Source organism: Melanotaenia boesemani, chromosome 1, assembly GCF_017639745.1.
Source record: "Melanotaenia boesemani isolate fMelBoe1 chromosome 1, fMelBoe1.pri, whole genome shotgun sequence".
Lineage (NCBI taxonomy): Eukaryota > Metazoa > Chordata > Actinopteri > Atheriniformes > Melanotaeniidae > Melanotaenia > Melanotaenia boesemani.
In genome coordinates this window covers 11,733,701-11,756,781 of record NC_055682.1, presented here as the reverse complement: position 1 = coordinate 11,756,781, position 23,081 = coordinate 11,733,701, and the positions used below count along the sequence as shown (strand labels likewise).

The 23,081-nt window shown below is 37.2% G+C and overlaps 1 protein-coding gene across 1 annotated transcript in view; it reads left to right on the top strand.

Moving 5' to 3' along the window:
- Positions 1-896: 896 nt before the first annotated feature.
- Positions 897-23,081, top strand: part of itga11a (integrin, alpha 11a) — a 59,394-nt gene continuing 37,209 nt past the window's right edge. The window contains exons 1-2 of the mRNA XM_041974619.1: positions 897-1,019; positions 14,562-14,676. Of these exons, the coding sequence (XP_041830553.1) occupies positions 971-1,019; positions 14,562-14,676 (164 nt within the window). The 5' untranslated portion in view covers positions 897-970. The remainder of the gene's footprint in view (positions 1,020-14,561; positions 14,677-23,081) is intronic.

Sequence of the window (23,081 nt, the reverse complement as noted above, 5' to 3'; positions counted from 1 at the left end):
TGCTTTAATTATAGTAAGAGTAAGATTTTTTTTTTATCTCACTTGATTATAGAATTTAGTTTCTTATAGCATTTATTGAAAATGAACAGTAGCTTAGGTCTTTCACACCTTAACAGGTCAAAACATCATTCACATAATGTCAAAAAGCAAGCAGACAAGCAAAATCATGTAAAATTACTTTAAAACAAAGCTGAAGATACTGCAGTGGCTGGAAGTCCAGAAAGTTATAAATTCAAAATACAATACAGAATATGGCAGGAACAAAAACTAAACTTGGCATGAGGAGTAAACACACTACAGAAAAGATGACAGATCTGGTACTGACCTTGGAAAACCTGGAACTGGATACGCTGAGGGAGATAACGGTTAAATGAACAGCAGGTGTTGTAACTGGCAACAGAGACCTGGTGTAAAACTAAAGCAAGAAGCCAAATTTCATGCACTGTACAAAGAAAATACTTGAAATGAAAAGGGAGTAAAGCTAGACAAGGAGCAAAGACAAAATTAAATAAAAAAAAATCTAATAGATAAACTTAGAAAACTAAGAAATCTAAAGAGGAAGGTTAACATGGAAAGGAAGAAACAAAGAATTTATAAAAGCAAATAACCCATGTCACTAAATCCACAGAACATGACATCATTTAAACTTGTGGTATCATGAAAATCAACCACCCAAATGTTTGCTTTAAAATCTCTGTCTGAAAACAAGTCATATGGGAGTTTTCAGCTATTCAGGCTGGACTGAATGAGTATGAGAGACAGAGTTCTCCAGTCTACTGTGTCTGTGGACCTCCTTCTACAGTCCCCTCCTACTTCTCCATATATAGGGAGCGCTTTGACTTGAAGTCAATCAGAGTGGGATCTTTAACTGTGCCTGCCACTGGGTTTCTGTGCCTCATTCATCCCCATACACCCTTACCCAGTCCTCCCTCATACGCACTGTCACGTGCATGCTTGCAGCAGTAAACATATGGAGTACTACTGCGTTCTTCTGCTCTGGATCTGCAGCCAGCAGTTAGGTGAGTGAAAAGTGTTTACATGTGTGTGTTTTTAGTTAAAATGTGTGCATCTTTGCATGCTTAATGAATATGACTTTTACTTTCTTCATGTGACTTTGCAGCATTAAATGGTATACAGCTGTTGAGTCACTCTCAACTGGAAACTTTGAGAGTATTGCTGCAAATACTTTTCACAGTGCTACTTTAGATGTCTAATATTTACATTCCTAATTCAAGCAGACGCTAGAATACGTATATTTTAATATCATAAGTGAATGAAAGGCTTTTTGTGTGAGTCGCATCATAGTCTGACTCCAATCCCCCTGTCAAGGCAAGAGACAGGAAGCCAGAGCTTAGTGGTTATGCTGAAGGATATATTGTCGTCCTAAGGTCTACAGAGGTGCTTTATGTCTCATTGGAAGCAGGCATGTTCTGTCAAATGAAAGTTGATGCTGTCTTTTCACAGTCAAGTTTCCACAGAGTGGAAAGCAATCAGTGCTCAGCCAGAGCTGTGGTCAACTACCAGTGTAATCACTATAACAGTAACACATCTAGACAAGATGAAAAGAAAAGAGTGACAGAAATTCAATAAAAAGAAAAATGAAGTATACTTGTATTTTTTTCAAAGTTAAACATTTAACAAGGCCCATAAACAAGTACACAGTTGCCACGAACATAAATTAAGCTAATTAAATCCTTACTGAACGCTTAATACAGTGCAGTAGTAATGTCTTTGTAGTAAGTATATTGTTAACTGTAAATATTGTGAATGTTCTTATTCTGGCTGTTTATTATCCTTTGCAAGTTATATTTTTACTTAACTTTATTTACCTCTTTTTGTAGTGGCATTAACAGAAGAGCTGCATGGACCTCTAAAGTCTGTGAAACTGAATTTTTAAAGAAAGTCATTAATCAATCTTCAATCTAGACACTTTGCAAATAATGAAAAAGCTGTTCAGTGGATGAGAGGAAATCTTTTGTAAATATTTGGTTTGATCTTGGAATTTGTTGGAAGAAAATTTTGGAGTGACGCTACAATGAGGGAGACTCTGACCTTGTAGCTGGAGTCTGTAGAGAATGATTTGATGCTGACTGTGGTGGAAGATGTTTTGGCAAGAGCATGAGGAGCAGCGTTTATGTTAGTCTGAAGTTTGTGGACTCCTGGGACTTTTTGGACCAAAGATCCTATCTAGATAACACTGAGTAGGGACATCTCATATAGATTAAATCAGCAGGTGGCGTTTAGGTCATGAGGCACATGCCCTTATAAACTCTATCCCAGCAGGAGATGTGAACTCAAATGTATTACTTTTGTAGAGTTAGAATTTCTTTCTTTTAATAGACATTCAATATGACCATTTCATGCAGGGATGGTCAGGCTGTCATGGAAACTTCCTACTATGAATTCCATATCAATGAAAAAGGTGAAAAGTACATTGCAAATGACAAAAGTAATCAAATACTGACATGCAGCAATTATCTATAACTGGATGGAATCCAGAATATGAAATCTATGCTTAAACCAGAGCAAAAATGTGTCAGTTTCTGACTTGATTAGGTAAACAGTACTCCAGAAAATGTCTACATAATAAATATAGAAGGCCATTTTTGGTGAACTGTCAAGAAACTTTAAGAGACACTCTTTGCATCATCCATCACATTTGATTTATGTCATCATAACCTATGCTGTTAGGCCAAATGTTAACTGACACCACACAGCAAGTTTTACATACAATGACACTGTTTATGCATCTGCCTTTTTGTTGTTCTTGAAGAGAATCTGAAGGGATCTGGTACAAAGGCATGTGTTGCATGCTGTGATTGGAGCATTATCTTTTTTTTTCTTCTAAAATATAAGATGAAAAAGGAAAGAAATGGAGAGAGGAAAACACAAAGATAATGGGAAAACTGAACACTACTAAGATCCATATGGCTTGGCAGCGCTGGACTGACCGCAGTGCAGTTCCTTTGCTCACACCTCTGTATATTGTACATTTTCTGACCCAGTGGATGCCCCTTTTTTATTTAAAAAACTACAAATGGCCACAAGCCTGTGAACAGTTGTGCGGGAGTCATGAAGACCTGGTAATTCACATACTGGTGCTGGTGAACCTATTAGTGGTGAGGCCAAAGTCTAATCCCCTGTAGAATTCAAGCCAGTGTTTTGGCAAAATTATTAAAGCAAACATAATGTTACTTACAACATACAACTTACAAAGATATATATATATATATATATAGATATATATATACATATATATATATATATATTCACACTAATTTTGGATTCAGGAGAGTTTGACTCTACAAGAAAATCCAAGAAATATGAAGTAATTATCAGGTTGGTAAAAACAAGCAATGGTTTGAGACTTCTAGATAAATCAAATTACTCTTACTTAAAAATGTTAAAATAGGCATACACCTATTTTATTTATTAGCTTTGGGTGATGTTTAAAGTGATGTCTAATCTTTTTAAAACTGCAGATAAGCCTGAAAACATGGAAACATGTGACATGGGCCATTTACCATTTATTTAGCAGTCTCCCTCTTGGATTAATAAAGTATTTTTAATTCATTTAATTTTTTCATTTATAATTCCTCATCTAAAACCTGAGTACTGTACCAGTGTTGTTTAAATGCAGCCAGTGAAGTTTGGACAAAGTGCAATAAGTCACTAAGTTTGGATAAGTTACTAAGTTATTTGCCAGTCAAGGGAATATAGTGAAATCATACTCAATGGTCACTTCATTACATACACTCTGCTAATACTAGATTGTTGGTGCCTGTCTGGCACCAACAACTATGCTACGTTTAAAGTTACTTAAATCCCCTTTCTTCCTCTTTCTGATGCTCAGTTTGACCCGTTAAGGCCCGACCCATGAATAAATGGTAAGAAACGTCCAATTTTTTAAATATGAGGTCTTTATTTGGCCCTTTAACAAAATGTAGCAAAAAAATAAAATTTGTTTTGGGGGGATATCTACCATTTATTACCATGTGATATATTAAAAATATTAGGAGTACATGCATAAATATACAGAGTTGCTGCCATGTCTTTGGCTGTCATGTGATTGGCTGTTTAGCTGTGAGTGTTAATAAACAATTAAACAAATGGACCTAAAGTGGCCAGTGAATCTATATAGTGACCAAGATCTTTCTCTGTTATAACTTCCTGGAAAAGCACAAACATCTACTAGCTTTTTAACCACTGCAAAAGCAATTCATTTGTTCGTTCGTTCGTTTGTTCGTTCATTTCCTATACTGTTTAGTTCAATTCAGTGTCACGGGGAAGCCTCTCCCAACAATCGCCAATCTCCCACCACCTGCAAGAGGAGACTGGTTGCCAGTCCATCGCAGTGCAAAAGCAATATCCAGCAGTAAACTGTCCAACAAATCTGCTTCCCCCCCCCCCCCTTAAGCTTTAAGCTGTTTGTGCTATGCTTTTTTATTGGATGCTAAATTTCTTTTTCTTTCTTTTTTTTAATTTAAATGGTAAATGACAGAAAGGTCCACAGTGGCATGCCCACTTTTTTAACATTGTCAAGGTTTTACTAAGTCCTTTACAGCAGTGGTAAAGGACCAAGGGAGTCCCCCAAAGAGGCAATATATTGTTAATTTGACTTTTTTTTTATCGAATTAAAGGACTCAGCCAGAATACATTATTTATGGTGAGAAGCTTTTGAAAGCATAAAACCAAGGATGGTTTCAGCATGGGGTGGGGCAGGGGGTCCATGGCTTTTTAGTATTTGCATGAAGGGGGTCCCCAAGAAAAATAGTTTGGGATCCACTGCTTTACAGCATGGTTGTCATTCACCACCAATCATATGCTTCATATTTTAAACTATATGCAGTCTTTATTCAGGGTGCGCCACTATTATCTCTACAATCAAACAAAAAAGCACAAATGGGGAACAGTTGGATGTGTCCTGCTCAAAGGTATTTTAAAAACAATGGCCAGTTCATTGAAAAAAATTATGGCTTGCTGTAAAGGCAAAACCCTATGTTCTCTATTTCTATGCTTGTTGTATTTTTATTGCACCCTGTATTGGGTTTGAACACCTTAATTTCCTTTCACATTACTATGTAATGACAATAAAGTCAATTCAAGCCAATTCAAAATGTGCAGCCATAAAAACCTCTGGTCTAGCAATAAAGCAGAAGCTTCTAACTTCAAAACAAGCTCAGTCAAAACCAAAACTTATAACCTAACCCTGTCGATTTTTAAATTAGATGAAAACCAACCTATGAATTCAGATATATTGTTGTCTTGGTGGAAGTCGTTTTAGCTGAAGAAGGTGGGTCATTTGGTAGAGAAAAGCCAAGAAATTTACATACATTCATGGAAACTAGCATTTAGGAGCACACATGTGGCTGCCATGGACTTTGAAAGCAAGAAGCTTGTGCAATGAAAGAAACTTGCAGACGCTGAAACTATAAGTAGACTGCAATATTGTCACATAGAAAGTTGTTTAACACTGTAGTAGGATTTAAAATGTTTTATATTGGAACCACAAGATAGATCCTTTCTTAACGTTTATGTCTGTCTTTCTTAGAGACATCCTGGCCAAATGCAAATGACACGAACACAGTGTCACCATAAAGCAAACCTCATAAATATATTTAAGACATTTGTTTAATCTACGGAAAAGGATTTCTTTTCTTTTTTTTTTTTTTTTTTTTTTTTGGATGCCTGTATCACAATTTATTAAAAGACTGCTGAATATATTTTAATATTCCAGACACCTTTAATTACACCCCCTTTTTTCCTTTTTTTGTGTGAATTTCCTTCAGTTTATCTTAGAAATTAGTTTAAAGGATGTTGAATTTACAGTTACCAACAAACAAACAAAAAAGGATTCTCTGCCTCTGAATAAATGACTATTATGTTGAATCTGTAATTACATGCTCTGTCAGGGCCACATAGATGTGTCATAGCTGGTAGTAAATAGCCTGTGCTGCTGCAACAGAGATTTTAAATCCCTAGAGGCTTTTTTTGTTGGCTCTAAGGTTAACAACTTGTTAAGCAGTGCCCAGTTGGCTATTACATAATAGAAACATCTGGTTTTAGATACCCTATGCTTCTCAAAGTATTTACTTTGGCATAGGGAAGGGTGCCAAAATGTTTGAAAGTATATCGTCCACTCTAAAGTGCTGTATCGTTCTAGAGAAAATCACTGAAATGGAAACACCAAAGGGATCAATGGAAAACCATCATTCTTTGTTACTTCTGAGATATGTTTTTATGTTAGAGCCAATAGATCTGTTGTTAAAGCTCATGCTACTAGCCCATTGATCCAGTCAGATGCACTGTCTACACGCTCACATATGAGAACAAACTTTAATCATAGGCTGTAGCCATAAAAAGGGTGGAAACTTCATGGTACTGTATGTTTTAGTGCAAGTATCAAGATATAAAATTGCTTTAAGTATGTCTGATATGAGGACATCTCTGTGCCAGCTGTTTGCATAATGCATCTGCACGGCTGCTCTATGTCAGTGGGTTTGTGGTGTGACTCCAGCGGCTTGGTGTTGGGCCAAATGCAGCAGCGGACTGTGTGTGTCACACCAGCAGCCCCCGGCCTGAGGTTTATTTATCTGGGCAGGGAAACCAGTATACAGGAAACCTAGCAAGATTCCAGCCTTGCGTTAGAAGCTCCCGATATTACTCAGAATATTAGATTTCTCTGGCACATTAGTAGCTTTAAATGGAAACTGGAAACCCTCATTCTCACGCTTTCACCCTGACACTTTTCTCCCTGTTCCCTTCTTACTAAATATTCAAACTTATTAATAGATCTCACTTATTTGTTGGTCACACCTCTCCATTTTGAAATTGGAAAATTTATTTTCAGTGCTTTAAAGTCAGCCTAGCAGTTAGCTTTTACATTTTCCCAAATTAACACTTGGAACACTTAAAGGTTTCAGCTCACTGCTCTCCATTTGTAAAGCAATTTATGCTGCGATACACAGCTGGAAGTTTCCAGCTGATTTTTATTTATTTCTCATACACCTATTTGTTCCCAGCAATCTATTTTCAGTCACCCCTTTTATGTTTCTGGATAAACAGAGACTTTAGGAGGATGTTTGGAGGCAGGATGAAAGACCAACTGAAAATGTGAACCATTCATACATCAGGAAATGGGCAATGAGGCGAATGTGTCAATATTTACATGAAGCGTTTGCATGACAGAGATGGCGATTTATTTTAAAGAAGGCTCACAAACCAACACAAATGGTCTATGGTGGTGATAATCAAGGTGTGATGGAGACAGAAAAGAAAGAAAAATTGTCAGTCCTATAATCCCTGTAGTGGATGCAGTTACAAAACTCTAAGTTTGGCCCTCAAATTCACAAATACATGCAAGAGAACAGCAGGAGCACATATTTACTTTGCAGTGTGTTTAGACAGCTTATTTACCCTCCTAAATATCCACTATCTAAGGAACGCAGACAACTTCCCATTTCTGTGAATGAGCTATTTTCCTTCAAGGAATACAGCTGCTCCACACGTAACCCCTCCTCAGCATCTCAAAGTGCAAACAGCTGCACATCCAAACAAATAAATCTACTTTGCTGTACCACAAAGTAAAGCATGGCTTTAGCTGCAAACTGTACCTTTGGAGTGTTTATGACTTACAGGTATAATGGCAGACTTTTATAATATATGCTCAAAAGCCTTGAGTTATTCCTCATTTCTTTATACTGCAAAGGGCTTTTACAATTGAAACCTACTTGAAAATAAGTATTTGATGTGGCCATATTTAAATTCCAAAAGAGCCAGCACCTACTTAGACAAATTTTCTCGTTATTTCTTTAAAAAAGTCTTCAAGAATAGTTACCAGCCATTCCAAAACTTTTCTTTGGATGGTGGAGCTCGGTGAGGCCACTCTTTTGACAGTTGTCTATTTAATGACCAATTCCCTGAAAACTGTTAAATAGAAACATTTTTTCATACTTATAAAATTTACTAAATAAATAAGATACAATTATGTGTCTTACAAATTCTCAGGTTATAAATGGCAAAACTGCATTTGTGATTTAACATTATTACTGTAATCTGAGTCACACTCAGCTGAGATGATGAAAAAAGGCAGCAGAGGGGGGAAAGCATTGACAGAGTTATCCAAATATAATCAAACTGTTTATGAAATAAAATCAAAGACATGTTGCAAACAGTTTTGTGAAGGTCAAAAAATGTCTGATGGGCTTCAACAGTAAAATCTGGGAGAAAACAACTTAGGCTGACTTTGAATAAAGAATGAAACCACAAAATCAGTTTAGCTCAGTTCATATCCAACACCTTTACACCCAGCTGAAAACTGAGTGCTATCTAGACATTTAGATATTTATTTGCTTGCTGTTAATCTGAAAATTTTAACTGTTCTAAACTAAAACTTCATCATGACTTGAGACCATCTTGAAATTAGATCACATCAGGTATGACTTTACTGAGCTCTAAAACCACACTGGTCATAGAAACTATATTTATACACCAGATGTAGACGCCTTCTATGGAAAGCTACAAACAAATGATAAATGTGTAATGTTTAAGTGGCACTACTGAACTTTTCACACTTTGGCGCCCCCTACCAAAAGCTAATTCTGTCTCATCTCTGAGCGCTCTCCAGCCAGTTAAAGTCAGTCCGAAGTTGACTCTTGTCTTATCTCTTGCTATGTTTTTTTTTTTCTTTCTTTCTTTTCCTCACTTCCTCCAATAATGTCTGCTTACATTTCTTTGTTGAATCAAATATAGCGCAGTTTCAAATGACCAGTGTGTTGATATCAGGGACAGACTGGTCAACATGCACACCAGGCGCACACAAAGTTTATTTGTCTGACTGGTCCATAGAACTCACAACGAACAACGACCTGCTCCTATTTTTAAACACTACCCTCTTTCACTATCGTCTCTGTACATGAGTAATTCATTCGTCCAAATAGTCAGAACAGAACTTTCTTTCCTGACCATGAAACACATTAATTTGCAGCCCATTGGTTCTTTTCTTAAGTGACACCAGGCTAAACCAACCAGATACTTTGAAGACCCTTTTTGCTACTTCTCAGAGCCAAGGAGCGAAAATGGAGAAGAGGTGCAAAGAAAATGTACTGTAGAAAAAATTTAAAAATTAAAAAAATAAAAGACACTGCCAAATATCCAATGATTGAAGCGTGCCACAGCAGGACCTTTATTATCTGCTGTGGATGATGATGATGGTAGAAGATGTGATACACTGCACAGCTTTCACATCACTGTGGTTCTGTTTTGTGTATAGATTCTTATTAAACCATTTCCACTGGGAGCATGTCAGAAGCATCCCAGAAGCGCCTTGTCACGGCTCTCCGTTAAACTTATGCGCCAAGTTTATTTTTGATGGAGCACGCACCCACAATATATCAAACTCCGCAGTGCAGATAGGGGCAGACAGGAAATCAGACCATAAACTATATATAAAAGATGGACGGAGCCTCCGTGACATCGCCCGTAGGTTCCTGAAGAGCTGAATTGAAGTTCATTGGATGGTTCCCACCATCGCCATCTTGGCAGCGTCACACGTGTTGTCATTCCTGGAAAATCCAAAAAAGGACAAAGAGGTGGAGCTGAGAGAGGGACTGTGAAAGTGGGGATGGATGATTGACACCCATCAAACTCGAAGCTGCCTGTGGCTAAGAGCTAACTGAGCTAACCCTGAGCTAACGGTAGCTAACCAGCTAACGGAGGTAGGCAGGCGAAAGCTAAGCTAAAGCTGTTAGCCGGCTAAAAACCGCGGTTGTGCTACCCTTCCCCTAGCCGCATACCTGGATACCTGTCAATCAAAATGACATGCCCCTAATTATGCCAAATTTTAAGATTAAATAACATCCAAACAGATAAGTTAGAAAAAATTTCACCCCCTCACAGTTTTCATGAAGGTAAACTTGACCTATTAATCCTAAAATGTTTTTTTGGAGTCTATGGGGATTTACTCTGTTTTGGAGCCAGCGCCTAGCACATTCACCTGTTCACACACACATTCACACACTGATGGCGGAACACAACTAGTTGTGTTCAGTGGTTAAAACAGCAGATTTAGTTTTTTTTTGTCTTCCTGAACTAAATCATTTTATTAAAAGCGAGAACATGATTTTTAACCATCATTCCTCAACATTAACAGTGAGTCAGCAGCTTTCTGATTTTCTTTATTAGCCAACATGTTATTGGTTGTGGGCTAAAATTTAACTACTTGTAGTCATAATGTATTAGAGGCAGCTTCTGAATACTGTTAGGTGTTCTTTAACAATTTACAGAAATAAATGAAAAATTTAAGATTGTCTATTTATTTATGCTTTTGTTAATTCTGTATGCCATACTGATGCGGCTGTTTGTGTCTTTATTGGAGAATCCAATAATTCTGGAGTTGACTGCATCATTATTTTAAAAATCTCCATAAATTGTTTTGCTGAACCTGGTTCTCCAGAAGAGAAGAGCAGACAGCAGCACTTCTCATGTTTGTTCTATTTTCTTTCTTCCTCAAACACACAGTGGTATGAATGCTGCTTTAATATTCATCACTTTGCAGGAGTATCAATGTTTATTTTTATTGAGAAATTTTTGTAAATATTTAATGTGTTCACTCCCACTGATTCCTGTTAACTTACTGCATGGTTTTAGCGATTTGATGAGTTGAACTATATGATTTTCACATTTAAGGGAGTGTTTATGATCATATATGGGCTGGTCTGGGCCAAAATGCCGGGGCCGATTTTCTTGATTTTCCGTTTTTTTTTAAATTTATTTATTTTTTATTTAGATCCTAATTTACTGTGCATCATGAATGTTAGTGTTTCACGAAAACAAGTTTTAAGGTCAGAAAGTTATGTAGTGTTGCCTTTAAAGAATGTTTGAAAGGGGCATAAAGTGGGATGGGAAAGTGAATCATATGTTAGTGAATCATTTAGGATCACATCCATTTTAAAACAAACATGCATGACTGTACGCTATCATGATGTAATGTTCTCTTTTGATATAAAATATAAAATAAATCTAAAATAAAAGCTGGTCCACAAGGTGAAATGTTTGCGTTTTACAAAAAAGGATCTGAAATTGTGCTATGATCATGTTTTCCACACAAATTTCTCTGTCGCAGCAGAAAAAGTTCATGTGATGATGTGTATGTTCCATATTCACCCACATTCTACTACACTGTTGATTTGCTCACTTAAAAAGTGGGGAAGAGGTGGTTTCTGCTGCCTCTCCACCCATCTGACATATATTTCATAGTCAGTTACAGTTCTGCACATCACACTGACTTATGATTTTTCACTTTTCAGCTTTGATGCTCTTATAAAGGATTAGGGATAGGACATGTAAGCTTTACAAAATTATGTAAATTGTTATTTTGCTGTTATTGCTCTATGTACAGTTCTTGCATATATTTTAAATGTTTATGTCATTACTTTATTCTATATCAATACATTCCTTTTATGCTGCTCCACTGTGCTTTTTAATTTTACCTTTCAGGGATGAATAATGTGACATTGAATTGAATTGAATTGAATTGAATTGAATTGAATTGAATTGAATTGAATTGAATTTAACTGAATTGAATTGAACTGAATTAAATTGAATTGAATTGAATTGAACTGAACTGAACTGAACTGAACTGAATTGGATTGGATTGGATTGGATTGAATTGAACTGGACTGAACTGAACTGAACTGGACTGGACTGGACTGGACTGGACTGAATTGAATTGAATTGAATTGAATTGAATTGAACTGAACTGAACTGGACTGGACTGGACTGAACTGAACTGGACTGGACTGGACTGGACTGGACTGAATTGAATTGAATTGAATTGAATTGAATTGAATTGAACTGAACTGAACTGAATTGAATTGAATTGAATTGAATTGAATTTCTTCTTGATGCATTTAGCACGACTTCATGTTCGGACCTGTAGCTGCTTACCACATGTTATCCCCGTTTCTTTGACCACTCTCCTGTCAAACCTCTTTCAAATAAAGGCCAAAAATCCTTTTTTAAAATAAAGGAAAACAGAGCAGATGGTTTGGGTTAGGAATAAATATAAAGGCTTAGGTTTAGATATTGCGAAAAACATGGCTAGCATAAGAAACAAAAAAGAAAAAAGAAAAAAAGAAAAACCTTGTTAGGGCTTTGACATGTTGGTAAAGGGTGGGAAAGGGTATCCGCCAGGAATGAGTTTTTGTCTCGAGCAGAGGAGTTCAAGCTTCTCAGGACCTTGTTCAGGAGTGATGGTAGGATTGAACAAGAGATAAGCTTGCTAAGTTGTAGCTTTCAATTTACTGGTGTATCTTTGTTCCAAAGAGATTTGGGTAGTGACCAAAGAATGTGATCCTGAATACAAGCAGATGAAATGTGTTTCCTTCAGAGGTTGGCCGGACTCAGCCTGAGAAATAAGGTGAAGAGCTCAAACATCCAGGGGGAGCATAGCATAGAGCTGCTGCTGGTCCGCATCAAAATGAGCCCGCTGAGACGGTTCATGAAACTGATTTAAAATGTTTGGTCACCACTCTTTGGAGGGTTTTAGGCAGCGTCCATCTGGGAGGAGATCCCAGGTTTAACCTAGAGTTTGTTTAGACTCAGAGTTTTATTTTAGCTGGAGTTTTTGTATATCCCTTCTGGCCTGAGAATGTCTTGGGATCCCCCCTGGAGTTTGCAAAAGAATGCAATTAACTACTGTAAACAAAGGGAAGGAGTGGGGTTCCCTCTTGAACCTGTTGCCTCCACAATTCAGCCCTGTATAAGTGAAAGAAAATACATAGATGAATGGATGTGTCCACACATTGTAATATTTATGGAAATAGCCATCATGATTATGTCACATGGATGATTTTCTCATGCAAAACAAGAGCATTACACATACATCACCATCTAATAATTTTTAATCCAGAATTGTGGGAGTCCTCCATTTTAACAAGTGTGAAAAAACCTATTAAGCATTTTCTTGTTAAGCTGAGCTGCATGTTGATAATGTCTGGCTGCAGACTAAAACCCTCACCATAGTGCTCACTGCCACCTTTGTGGCAAATCAAAGGTTTCATGGCCAAACACATTTTGCCATGAAAAACACAGAGACAACTCTGTGTTGCTGTCTTAAATTTTGAACCAAGCTATTTTTTTTTTCCTTCTTTGGATTGATTTATTACATGTATTCAACACTTTTGAGCATTGCTTCAGTTATGGATTTTTTTTAATCAGAGTTTTCCTTAGCTGGGAATTTAAAAAAAGGGTAATTTGACTAAGCATGACCCAAATTTCCCAGACGGGGAATGACCTGAGTGGGGATGTTTAGCGTGACGACAAGAGATTAAATAAACCCGGTGGTATGTGAACAAGAGCCAGAGATAAAAGCAGTAGGGAAGATTGTGGTGGTTGAAAACAGAGGCTTTTGTGCTCTCAGCTATGCTGTGCAGCTCAAACTGTGAGAAAAGTCTTTAATTTTCAACTTCATCTCCTATAAAAAAGACAGACTTCTGCATCTCATCAACTATGGCTCAAGTTTCCTCCTTCTTTCTTTTCTCCATGTGTCCTCTGTTTCTGTAATACGAGTAGCATTTAGAAAACCAGTAAGCTGTAATGTGATCTTTAAACTTACTCATATATCAATGGAACAGCACAAATCAATACAATTGGTGTGGCAGTTAGTGAAACAGGAAGAGCATGTGTAGAAGACAAATGAACGGGGAAAAAGATTAATTCTCCAACTTTCTTTTCCAATATCAACTAAAGTTTCAGCACCTGTCTATACTAGAAAATTCTCCTCTTTGGTGGAAAATCCTGCAGTTGCTGTTTTTAAACCATAATGCATGACTGACATGCAGAGTCAAAGCTACCTTCTCTGATTGGTATTTTAATTAACAACAGATGCTCACTGATCTCCTTTACCACCTCTGCAAGATGTCTGCAAATGTGAGAGACATTTTAGTGCACAATGGGGAAAACAGATTTGCTTTGATCAAGTCCCATAGCAGATTTTACTTCTTACCCCCCTTACAACATCAGGCCACACTTCACTGTCTATTTAATACTTTTCAAAACAGAACTTACTGTTGAGTCTTTTCAGTTGCAAGATATTAAGGACCAATTTGCTACAGTTATGTTTTTTATTATTATTTCTTTTAATGGAAATTAATTGATTTTTTTTTACTTCCTCACCACCACCAAGTTTTTCTTTGATGCATAATTAGCCCTGCCTGTTTGAATACTGTGAGCCCCACAGGTGTTTGTCAGCCGTCTTTTGGAAGTAAAAACAATGGCCATGTAGGTGGCCATGTTGATTCAAAGCTGGTTAACCAGGGCACTTTTGGAAAGAAATGTCAGTCAAATGTCACAGGCAGCTCACTTTATCTATTCTGTTTGTTTCCTTATGAGGAAAGTCTGTGTTTATACTCGAGGAGGATAAACAAGGTACGAGACAGGTTAGGGGTGATTGTATGGAATAAGTAAGGTTGACTTTGATGATGTCTGTTGCCAGATGTTGAGATCTAATTCAACAAAGGCAGCATTGCTGATGGAAATTGTCTTTTTCTTTTTTCCCCAAGGATTCCTTGACTGCTTCAACATTGACACAAAGAAACCCAGGGTCATCAAAGGCCCTAAACAAGCCCAGTTTGGATACACTGTTCAGCAACATGTGGCCAGTGGGGGAGAAAAATGGTAAGGAGCTAAATGAATTAATTTATTAATATAACAACTTGTTGATGGTTTGCATTTACAAGTTGTTTAACAATTCTGTTGAAAGCAAAAAGTTTAATTCTGGATCATCATGGAGGATCCCCAAGGTGATTATTTTACAGCAAAAGTTCATTTCTTTCTTTACTTTAGTTACAGGATATTATTATGGCTTTCGTTATCAAAACTGAATTTTTATCATCTGGGATGATTTTAGTTTGAGCTGAAGTGTCAGAATTTACTTTAGTAACCGAGGTTAAGATTTACAGATAAAGAGCATTTCAACTGTAAAACACGTGCTGACAAGCAGTAGAGCTGACATATTATCTGATTTGGCAGGGAGACGGTGGGATTTCTCGTTTTTTTTTCCCTCTGGAAAGGTAGTGATCTACTGTACCTCTCCTGGGGTGCACAAAGTTTCCTGCCATGAATTTGTACTTGCAAAACAAACTGCAGCCCTGAATCAAATACCTCACATTCATCATATTACCTCATAGCAGAAACTGATTCCCATTGCAGACTATTATTAGGTCAACTGACTCCATGTGGTTGCCAAAATTATTTTCTGGCATCCCCAAAATGTCTGTTGGCAAGCTCTGTGCTGGCGTCAACTCTTAGATTTTGATTATATCAGTCAGCTTTTCACCCCTCACTTCAATAGCTTCTGTGGTGTATTGATTAAAATGCTTAAAGCAACGTTTGTATTCAGTTTTCTAAGTATTCAGTTATTTGTCCTGTAACAGTGCAAATAACAGTATTTTCTAATACAAAAAAAGGTCAGAATGAATGTCCACAGGTATACAATCTACACATCTTCATGTCATTCACCAAAAAAAGAAAGAGCTTATCTATAATTCACTCAACATACATATGTGTCTTACATATAAGTTGAGTTTTTTAATGGCATTTATGGTAATAATAATAGCTAAAAGCATTTATTAGTTTTCAAAGATAATTACTCATTAGGTGGATAATTCACATATTCTTTTTTTGCTTTTGGATCTTTTTAATATTGCACTGTAACAATATAGTAGCAATATCTACTCAACCCCACTTTATAAATACTATTTACTGTGGGGTGATATACACATATAAGGGGGCTATTCTGGGCTTTTTTTTTTTCAATATTAAACATTCACTGTTGATTTGACTTTTTTGTAAAACAGAGTAGTAATTTATCTTTTTTGTAGGAGCTGTGGAGAATTTTTTGTTATAATAACAGATCGCCCCTGAAGTAAATTATTATTGACCAAGCATATTGTTGATTGACAGTCTCATCTTCAACAGTTTTTCCAGTTACAAAGAAAAAAAAAACTATGCACATCAGTATAACTATAACAACTCGGACTAATCCATAGAAAAAGTGAAACAGACTGCTGTTGTATCAGGAGTATAAAAGAACTAATTAGGGGATGGCCAGCTATATAGCCAAAGAAAAGACCTGTGTTTAAATACCAATGCTTTTTTAATAAAATACCACCTGTGTATGCAACAAATACTGTGCTGAACTTTCTGTGTCATGCTGACAGCTTTTACTGCTCCTTTTAGCAAGTTATCCTTCTCTTTGACCCTTGAACTGCCTGAGATATGAGGCCTGTAGTGTCATATGGGACAGAGCGTGTGAAATCAGAAAGGGTTCTTCATTATATAAAGCAGCTCCAGAATATTGTGGTTTAAAATGAAAATGTGGTCTTCTGCTAATTAATAAATCACTCAGAAAAGAATATCACAGTTTCTGTTTATAGCTTGCATTCAGATAAGTTAACAGCTGAGATAATACTTCTGATCACTGCTGTCTTTTCAGAGCATAAGAAAAGGGACATTTTTTCATTGTTTTCCTTTTACAGACATCTCGTGATTTGTTCTAGTTGTGAACATTGGAATTAGATACAGGGTGAGGTTTAGGCTCACAGGGGTTAATGATCAGTTTGAGACCAAGACAAAGAAAATATGATATACGTGCTTCTTTGACAGGAGTACAGTTAAGTGTAAAAGTAGTTACAAAGAGTGACAATGTTATTACACTATAGAAAAATTCAAATTCTTTACCACACTGAGCAGTTGCTAAGCTACCCTGTCTACCAGTGTGTCTGAGTATGTCTTACCCCCAAGCTGGAAGACAATTCCTCAGGAGAGGAGCCTAATGGCAGAAGGATATACCTCCTATTCTGTTTCTAAAGACTCTAGGAACCACTAATAGTCCTGTGTTCTGGGAGTGCAGTGCTCTGGAGGGGCAATAAGGCACTATGAGCTCTTTAAGATAAGATGGTGCCTGACCATTAAAGGCTTTATAGCTTAGGAGGAGAGTTTTAAACTCTATTCTAAATTTTACAGGAAGCCAGTGCAGAGAAAACAATACAGGAGATATGTGATCTCTTGGCCTGGTTCCTGTTAATACATGCGCAGCAGCATTTTGGATTAGCTGGAGAGTCTTTAGGGACTTGTTGGGGTAGCCTAACAATAAGGAATTACAATAGTCCAGTCTGGAAGTAACTGAAGCATGGGGCAGCTTTTCTTCATGTGTTTGAAAGATAATGTGTCTGATTTTTGCAGTGTTTTGTAAATAAAAGAAGGAAGTCCATTTGTTTAATGTGGGAGTTGAAGGACAGATCCTAGTTGAAGATAACTCCCAGGTTCCTTACAGTGGTGCTGGGGGCCAGGGCAATGTCATCCAGGGCCACTATATTATCTGTCTGTGGGGTGTCCACGGCCAAACACAATGACTTCAGTTTTGTCTGTGTTTAATGACAGAAAGTTGCAGGTTATCCAGGTCTTTATGTCAATAAGACACACCTGAAACCTAAACGAGTGTGGAATGATGGTCACTAGAGACGCGGCCTAAACTGAGCTAAACGTCTGAGAATGAGATGGAAACATTTGTACTGAAGGAATCGTGCTGTGCAGTCTGTGCAGACAGAGCCAAGTAGAACTAGATGGATTGGGATTTTGGGATTTTTATTAAGTCTTCATGCACCTAATAAAAGGTGTCCATAAACAGAAACAATGAAAGAGTGAAAAGCACCAATGTGTTTGAAAGTATTTCCATTCATGTTTCCTAAGTTGTCAGTTGTGACTGTTGTGTGTTCTTCTGGTGTCTAGGTGAACCTGTCATGACCCACAGCACCTTGAGTCTCACCTTTTTTACACCTTTCTTATGACTCATCAGTCTCTCAGGCTGACGACTTTGTAAACTGAAAAAATATTGCATATTCAGACAACCAACAGCTGTGTGTGTACTCAAGCAAGACTGTCTGTATATTTATGTGTATCTGTGGGAGTCTGTTTGCAGCACAGAGTGTGACAGTTCACAGCTGGAGTAAGGAATCTTTTATAATCTGAGGCTACTGGGAAAGTATGTCTTTACTGAAGGTGAAAGGATTGTGAAAAAGGGTAAAAGACATGCATGATAGGTTAATTGGTTATTCTAAATTCTCCCTAGGAGAGAGTGTGTGTGTGAATGGTTGTTTGTCTATCTGTGTTGGCCCTGCAACAGACTGGTGACCTGTCCAGGGTGTACCCTGCCTCTCGCCTGTTAAAATGCTGGGATAGGCTCCAGCTCACCCGCGACCCGTAATGGAATAAGCCGTCAAGATAATGGATGGATGGATGGATGGGTAAAAATCCTTTTTGGAAAAACTCTAGCAAACAATAAAAAAAAAGAAAAGAAATTACATCCTGCCTCAAAAATTGATCAACTCAAATTAGCAAAACCTGATTTGGGTCTGGCAACACACACAGCAAATTTTGGCAGTTAAAAATATGCACTCTTGCAAACAAGTGTAAAAGAGTTAGAGACTGTGTTAAGGAGTAACATTTTATTAAACAATATTTTGGTATGAATTGAGTGGCTGTTAAAAAAGTTCCTGAAGTTATTGAGAGGCAAATTTTCTTTGATTGTTCCCAGCTTTAAATTTGCTGCACAGCTAATTTTATATGAATAGTTTTCATAGGAAGATGAAGTTTGTGTATTTATGGAAGATGGTCAGTGATTGTTAAGACTGTGCTATGGAGTATTTGACTACACAAATGTGGCTTGCTGGTTTGATAGTGTTTTGTGTTTTGCCCATTTTTGGGGGGGAAGAGGGTGTACATAATTACCAGAAGTTATTTTACAGACAAGCCACTCACAGTCAGCCAAGAGTGACAAAGTTTTGCTGAATTTGACAAAAATGACATTGGAACAGAATGACTTCATCAAGCTTAAAGCATCAAATATAAAAACAATACAAATATCAACATTTAAATTGGAACCTACAACTTTCTTCACTATTTTCCACATCTGGCAACAGAACAGTTATCAGTGATGACTTCAACTCCATGTGTCCTTCATTTTCATCTAGAAACGTGAAACGAATTCTCATTTTACCCTCAGGGTAAAATTTTATCTGCTGATTCCGACAAAATCTGCGTTTTATAATGTGTTTCAAACAAATAATGCATATTTGGATAGTGAGTTACCAGAGCAACAGCTGAACATGTGCTCACCAAGTGTCAATACTTCAGTTGGCCATGTCTGCTGTTTGTGTGGCTTTATCTGATGTGATGTTTTATTTACACGCTCTGTAGAGTACCTCTGCAGATTATTCAGTCAGAAAAGTTGCTCCCATTGTTGTTCTCTGGCCATTTATGTGTTTTAACTTCTAACCTCCACTTTCCACTCAAGTGGTTCCATCTCAGCTGAGCTTTCAGGAAAATTTAAATTGTCACAATTATAGATTTTGTCAGAGAGCATCTGTGCCAAAACTGCAGCACCGTCAACTTTTCCAGAGTTGTCTGACTTCTAAAAACACTCAGCTGTGTATTTGGATAGGAGCAGGATCCCAGCTGGAAAATGGCTCTGTTTAAAAAAGGTTTATAATTACTTGAACCCAAAGAAAGGCAGACATGATGCTAAGCTCCAAAAGGTGTCTTTGAGGGTCAAATTAAGAAACTGGATGCAGATATTTTCTCTATGAGCTTGGGGGAGTTATATTTTTTCATCCATTAAAGAAATATGATTTTACTCATTTGACAAGCCTGGCTATAATATATATATAATATAATAATAAGTACTTGTCTGATAAACACTAAAGCTTGAAAAAAATATCAATTTTCACAGTTTTTCTTGATGTTTATTAAGTTAAATGTAGACATCTCAGGTCTGTGGACAATTTCTGTCCACGACTGCTGAAAGAGCTATGTGGATGAAGAAAGGTCGCCATGTCAAGAACGTGCCATTTCCTCATATGTCTATTCAATATTATGGTGCTCTTAACACTTCACTGAAGCAGACTCTTTGGGGAGCTGAGAAAAGGCCTCATAACCTCCAAACTGCAAAGAGCTTGGGTCTTTAAACCTGAATACTTTACATATGCAGCACAGAAGCCTCTCAAGCACTATTCCACTGTTTATTTTTTCTACAGTTGTACCATCTCTTCTCAGTTGAGACCTGACCTTTACTCATAAGCTGAGTTAGAAGTTGCACACTGCCAAAAGCTGCAGGGACTCTATGAAGTCTTTCACTACCGGTCTTGGAGATCCAGGAGATCCTGGAAAAAAGGTCTGAGCAAGCTACATTTTGAAAATACACAATTCAAAAGTCCAAACCCATTTCTTCAAACTTCCTCTCGAAGCCACGCCTCTAAAGCACAGAAATGTACAACGTAGAGATGGGATTTATGGCTCTTTGAAGGGAGCCGGATTTCAAGGAGCCATTCAAAAGACTGGCTCATTCTTACAATGTCTTAAAAAATTTCACAATATATAAGAACAATTACTCAAATTCTAGTAAATGTTTTGGATAGAACTCATAGTATTTGTTTCCAAACAATACTCTCTGCCCATTGATTCTTCACAAGAATGGAGCTTGTTGTACATCAGACTTCTATGTTGTCACAAACATGATGAAGGCAGTGTGGAAAATTTGTTTATAAAAAGAATGGCTCACAAGTTAATGGCTCACAGCTGTGACTGCGTTCCCATCGTTCATTTAAAAGAGCCGTTCAAAAGAATTGATTCGTTCATGAACGTTACATCTCTAGTGCAATGCTTGTTCCCGAGGGCTGGGCAGCATCGATTTGCTAACCTTCGCTAGCGTTTTCCTCATGGCTCATTCACAGATAAGAAAATACCTGACAACATCATAATGTCCTTTGCGTTTAAGTGTGTACCATATTTAATGTTGTGAGCTAGCCAAGCTTGATGTGCTTCCTCTACAAGTGCACCAAGCCTCCAAGAGCGCGTGATTCATGTATGAAGGGGGCAAGCACAGGGGGCTGAGGGGGGAGGGTCAAATAACATTTGAGTTTAGTAGACATATCACCAACCAATCATTTAAAATGGGTCGGTTAAAATGATTTTTACAATCCTGTTCATTTAACAGGCGACTAATTTTTTAGAGCATTTAATTAATTGGCTGCAATCGGGGTGTGAAAGGGATTTTAAGCAATATATTAAAAAAAAAAAAATGCTCCTGGAACACATTGCCTATTCCATTTTAAAGTAAAAAAAAAAAAAAAAGCCCTAACCCTAACCCTAAAAAACAAACAAGTGTTTACAAATGGCAGCAAGGCTCATCTCAATTTAACCATTCGGAGTTTGGAGGAAAGTTGTGACTGTACTTTTTAAATTTTTTATTCTCACATTTGTAGACTAAACGGTTTTATCCTGAAAAATAAAAGAATAAGACATTCTTAAAGGTTACTGTTGAAACTCAAAACTGTAAAACTAGTATGTGCAATATAACATCCCTCAGTCTTCTAATTTTTCTGTCACTGTCTGCTCAATGCCCCCAGGCATCTTCGACAACAAAATAAATGTCTTTGAAAAACAATGATGTGACAGTACAATCCCCTCTATTTATGAGGCAGCTTTAAGAAAAGAACATTTATCCTGGTAATGCAAACAGATGGAATGTCATAAGAAGCGTGACATTGTAGCACACTCATGTTCGGGGCATGGATGTGGTTTCACAGCATATATTTCTCCTTCTTCCAAATATGAAGAACATTACCACATTAATGACAGCCTGGGCTTGAGGATGGCACTTCTTCAAACCCCAAAATCCTGTATTCCATGGTAACCATGGTAGAAAATGTCCATGCATCCATTTTTGGTAAAGTTACCAGTTTCAGTGTTATTGCCACTTTTGCAGAGATGATGGTCTGAGGCTACAGCATTTGACCCTAATTAGTTCTCAAACATAATTGTTTGAACAGCTACTGGTGAATTTCAGGAGGTCCTGAGGCAGGCACTCAAGTCAAAGGCAACAATGGGTCCTTTTCATCAAGGTAGATTTGTCCTGACCTGAACTTAACATGTACTTTCTCCTCTTGCCAAGGCATAGCAATAACTGGAGTAATAATCATGAAATTAATAGCAATGAAAATATGAGCGCTGCAGGAGCCACTGTGGTGAAATGATTTCCAGAGTCTGTAAGACTTTAAAAGCTGGCTAAAGAAGCAAAAACAATGATGCTTACTTCCATGTGAGTCACTCTTTGATGTGCAGTGATGGACTGTTTGAACATTTTCCCCTTGTCTTCAGTAGCTATAAAATGTCAGATCATAACTGGTACAACACTCGGTGAATGTACTTTGAATATGGAAGTGTAGGCATATAGGAATTCAAGAAAAAGGGATTCAAAACAAATAATAAAATCAAATCCAGTACATGGTGCAAAACTCAAGTGTCTGTGAAGGCCAGCTCACCATAATAACAACAACAACAAAAAAAAACCAACATTAGAAAATGTTTGAATAAAGTAAATAATCCTCCAGGGGATTTACAACAAGCATAAGTGTGTTCTGACAAGAATTACTACTATACTGCTGCTTATTAATAATACAGATATTTATAAATATTTATATAGAAACAATCAATATAGATGAAAACTTCATCTATCATCCTCAGTGCTGCTATATCCTAAACAGACTTTATTTTCTCTTTTGCATCATGCACTGTGTCTGCTCAGTCCAGGTTTGTCTCCTGAGTATTTTAAGTTGTAAGAAAACATCTTTCCTGGAACACTTCCTGCTGTTGAGTGCACGTGTGAAGAGCAACTGCTGAAAAAGTTCAGACTTACTTCTCCATACAATCTCTGAGTTGCACATAAGTCAGTATACGAGGTAAAAGCAAAGCTTAATCTGCTGTCCTGGGTCAGAAATTACATTTTATATTTTGTAATTTGAGCTCAGTCATTTCAATGTTTTGTTGAAAACAAGTCAAGCTGATTAGATTACCTCACAATTTGTTTGTTTTTCTGTCAGCTTTTACCTCTGACTGTCAGGGCAGTGATGCATACAGTCAAAATACTACAACACTATGGTTAATAAAGAAAAAAACAAAGAAAAACATACCAATTATATTGGGTTTCCTGGGACAGCGTATTATGTTATTCTAACTTTTCTCAA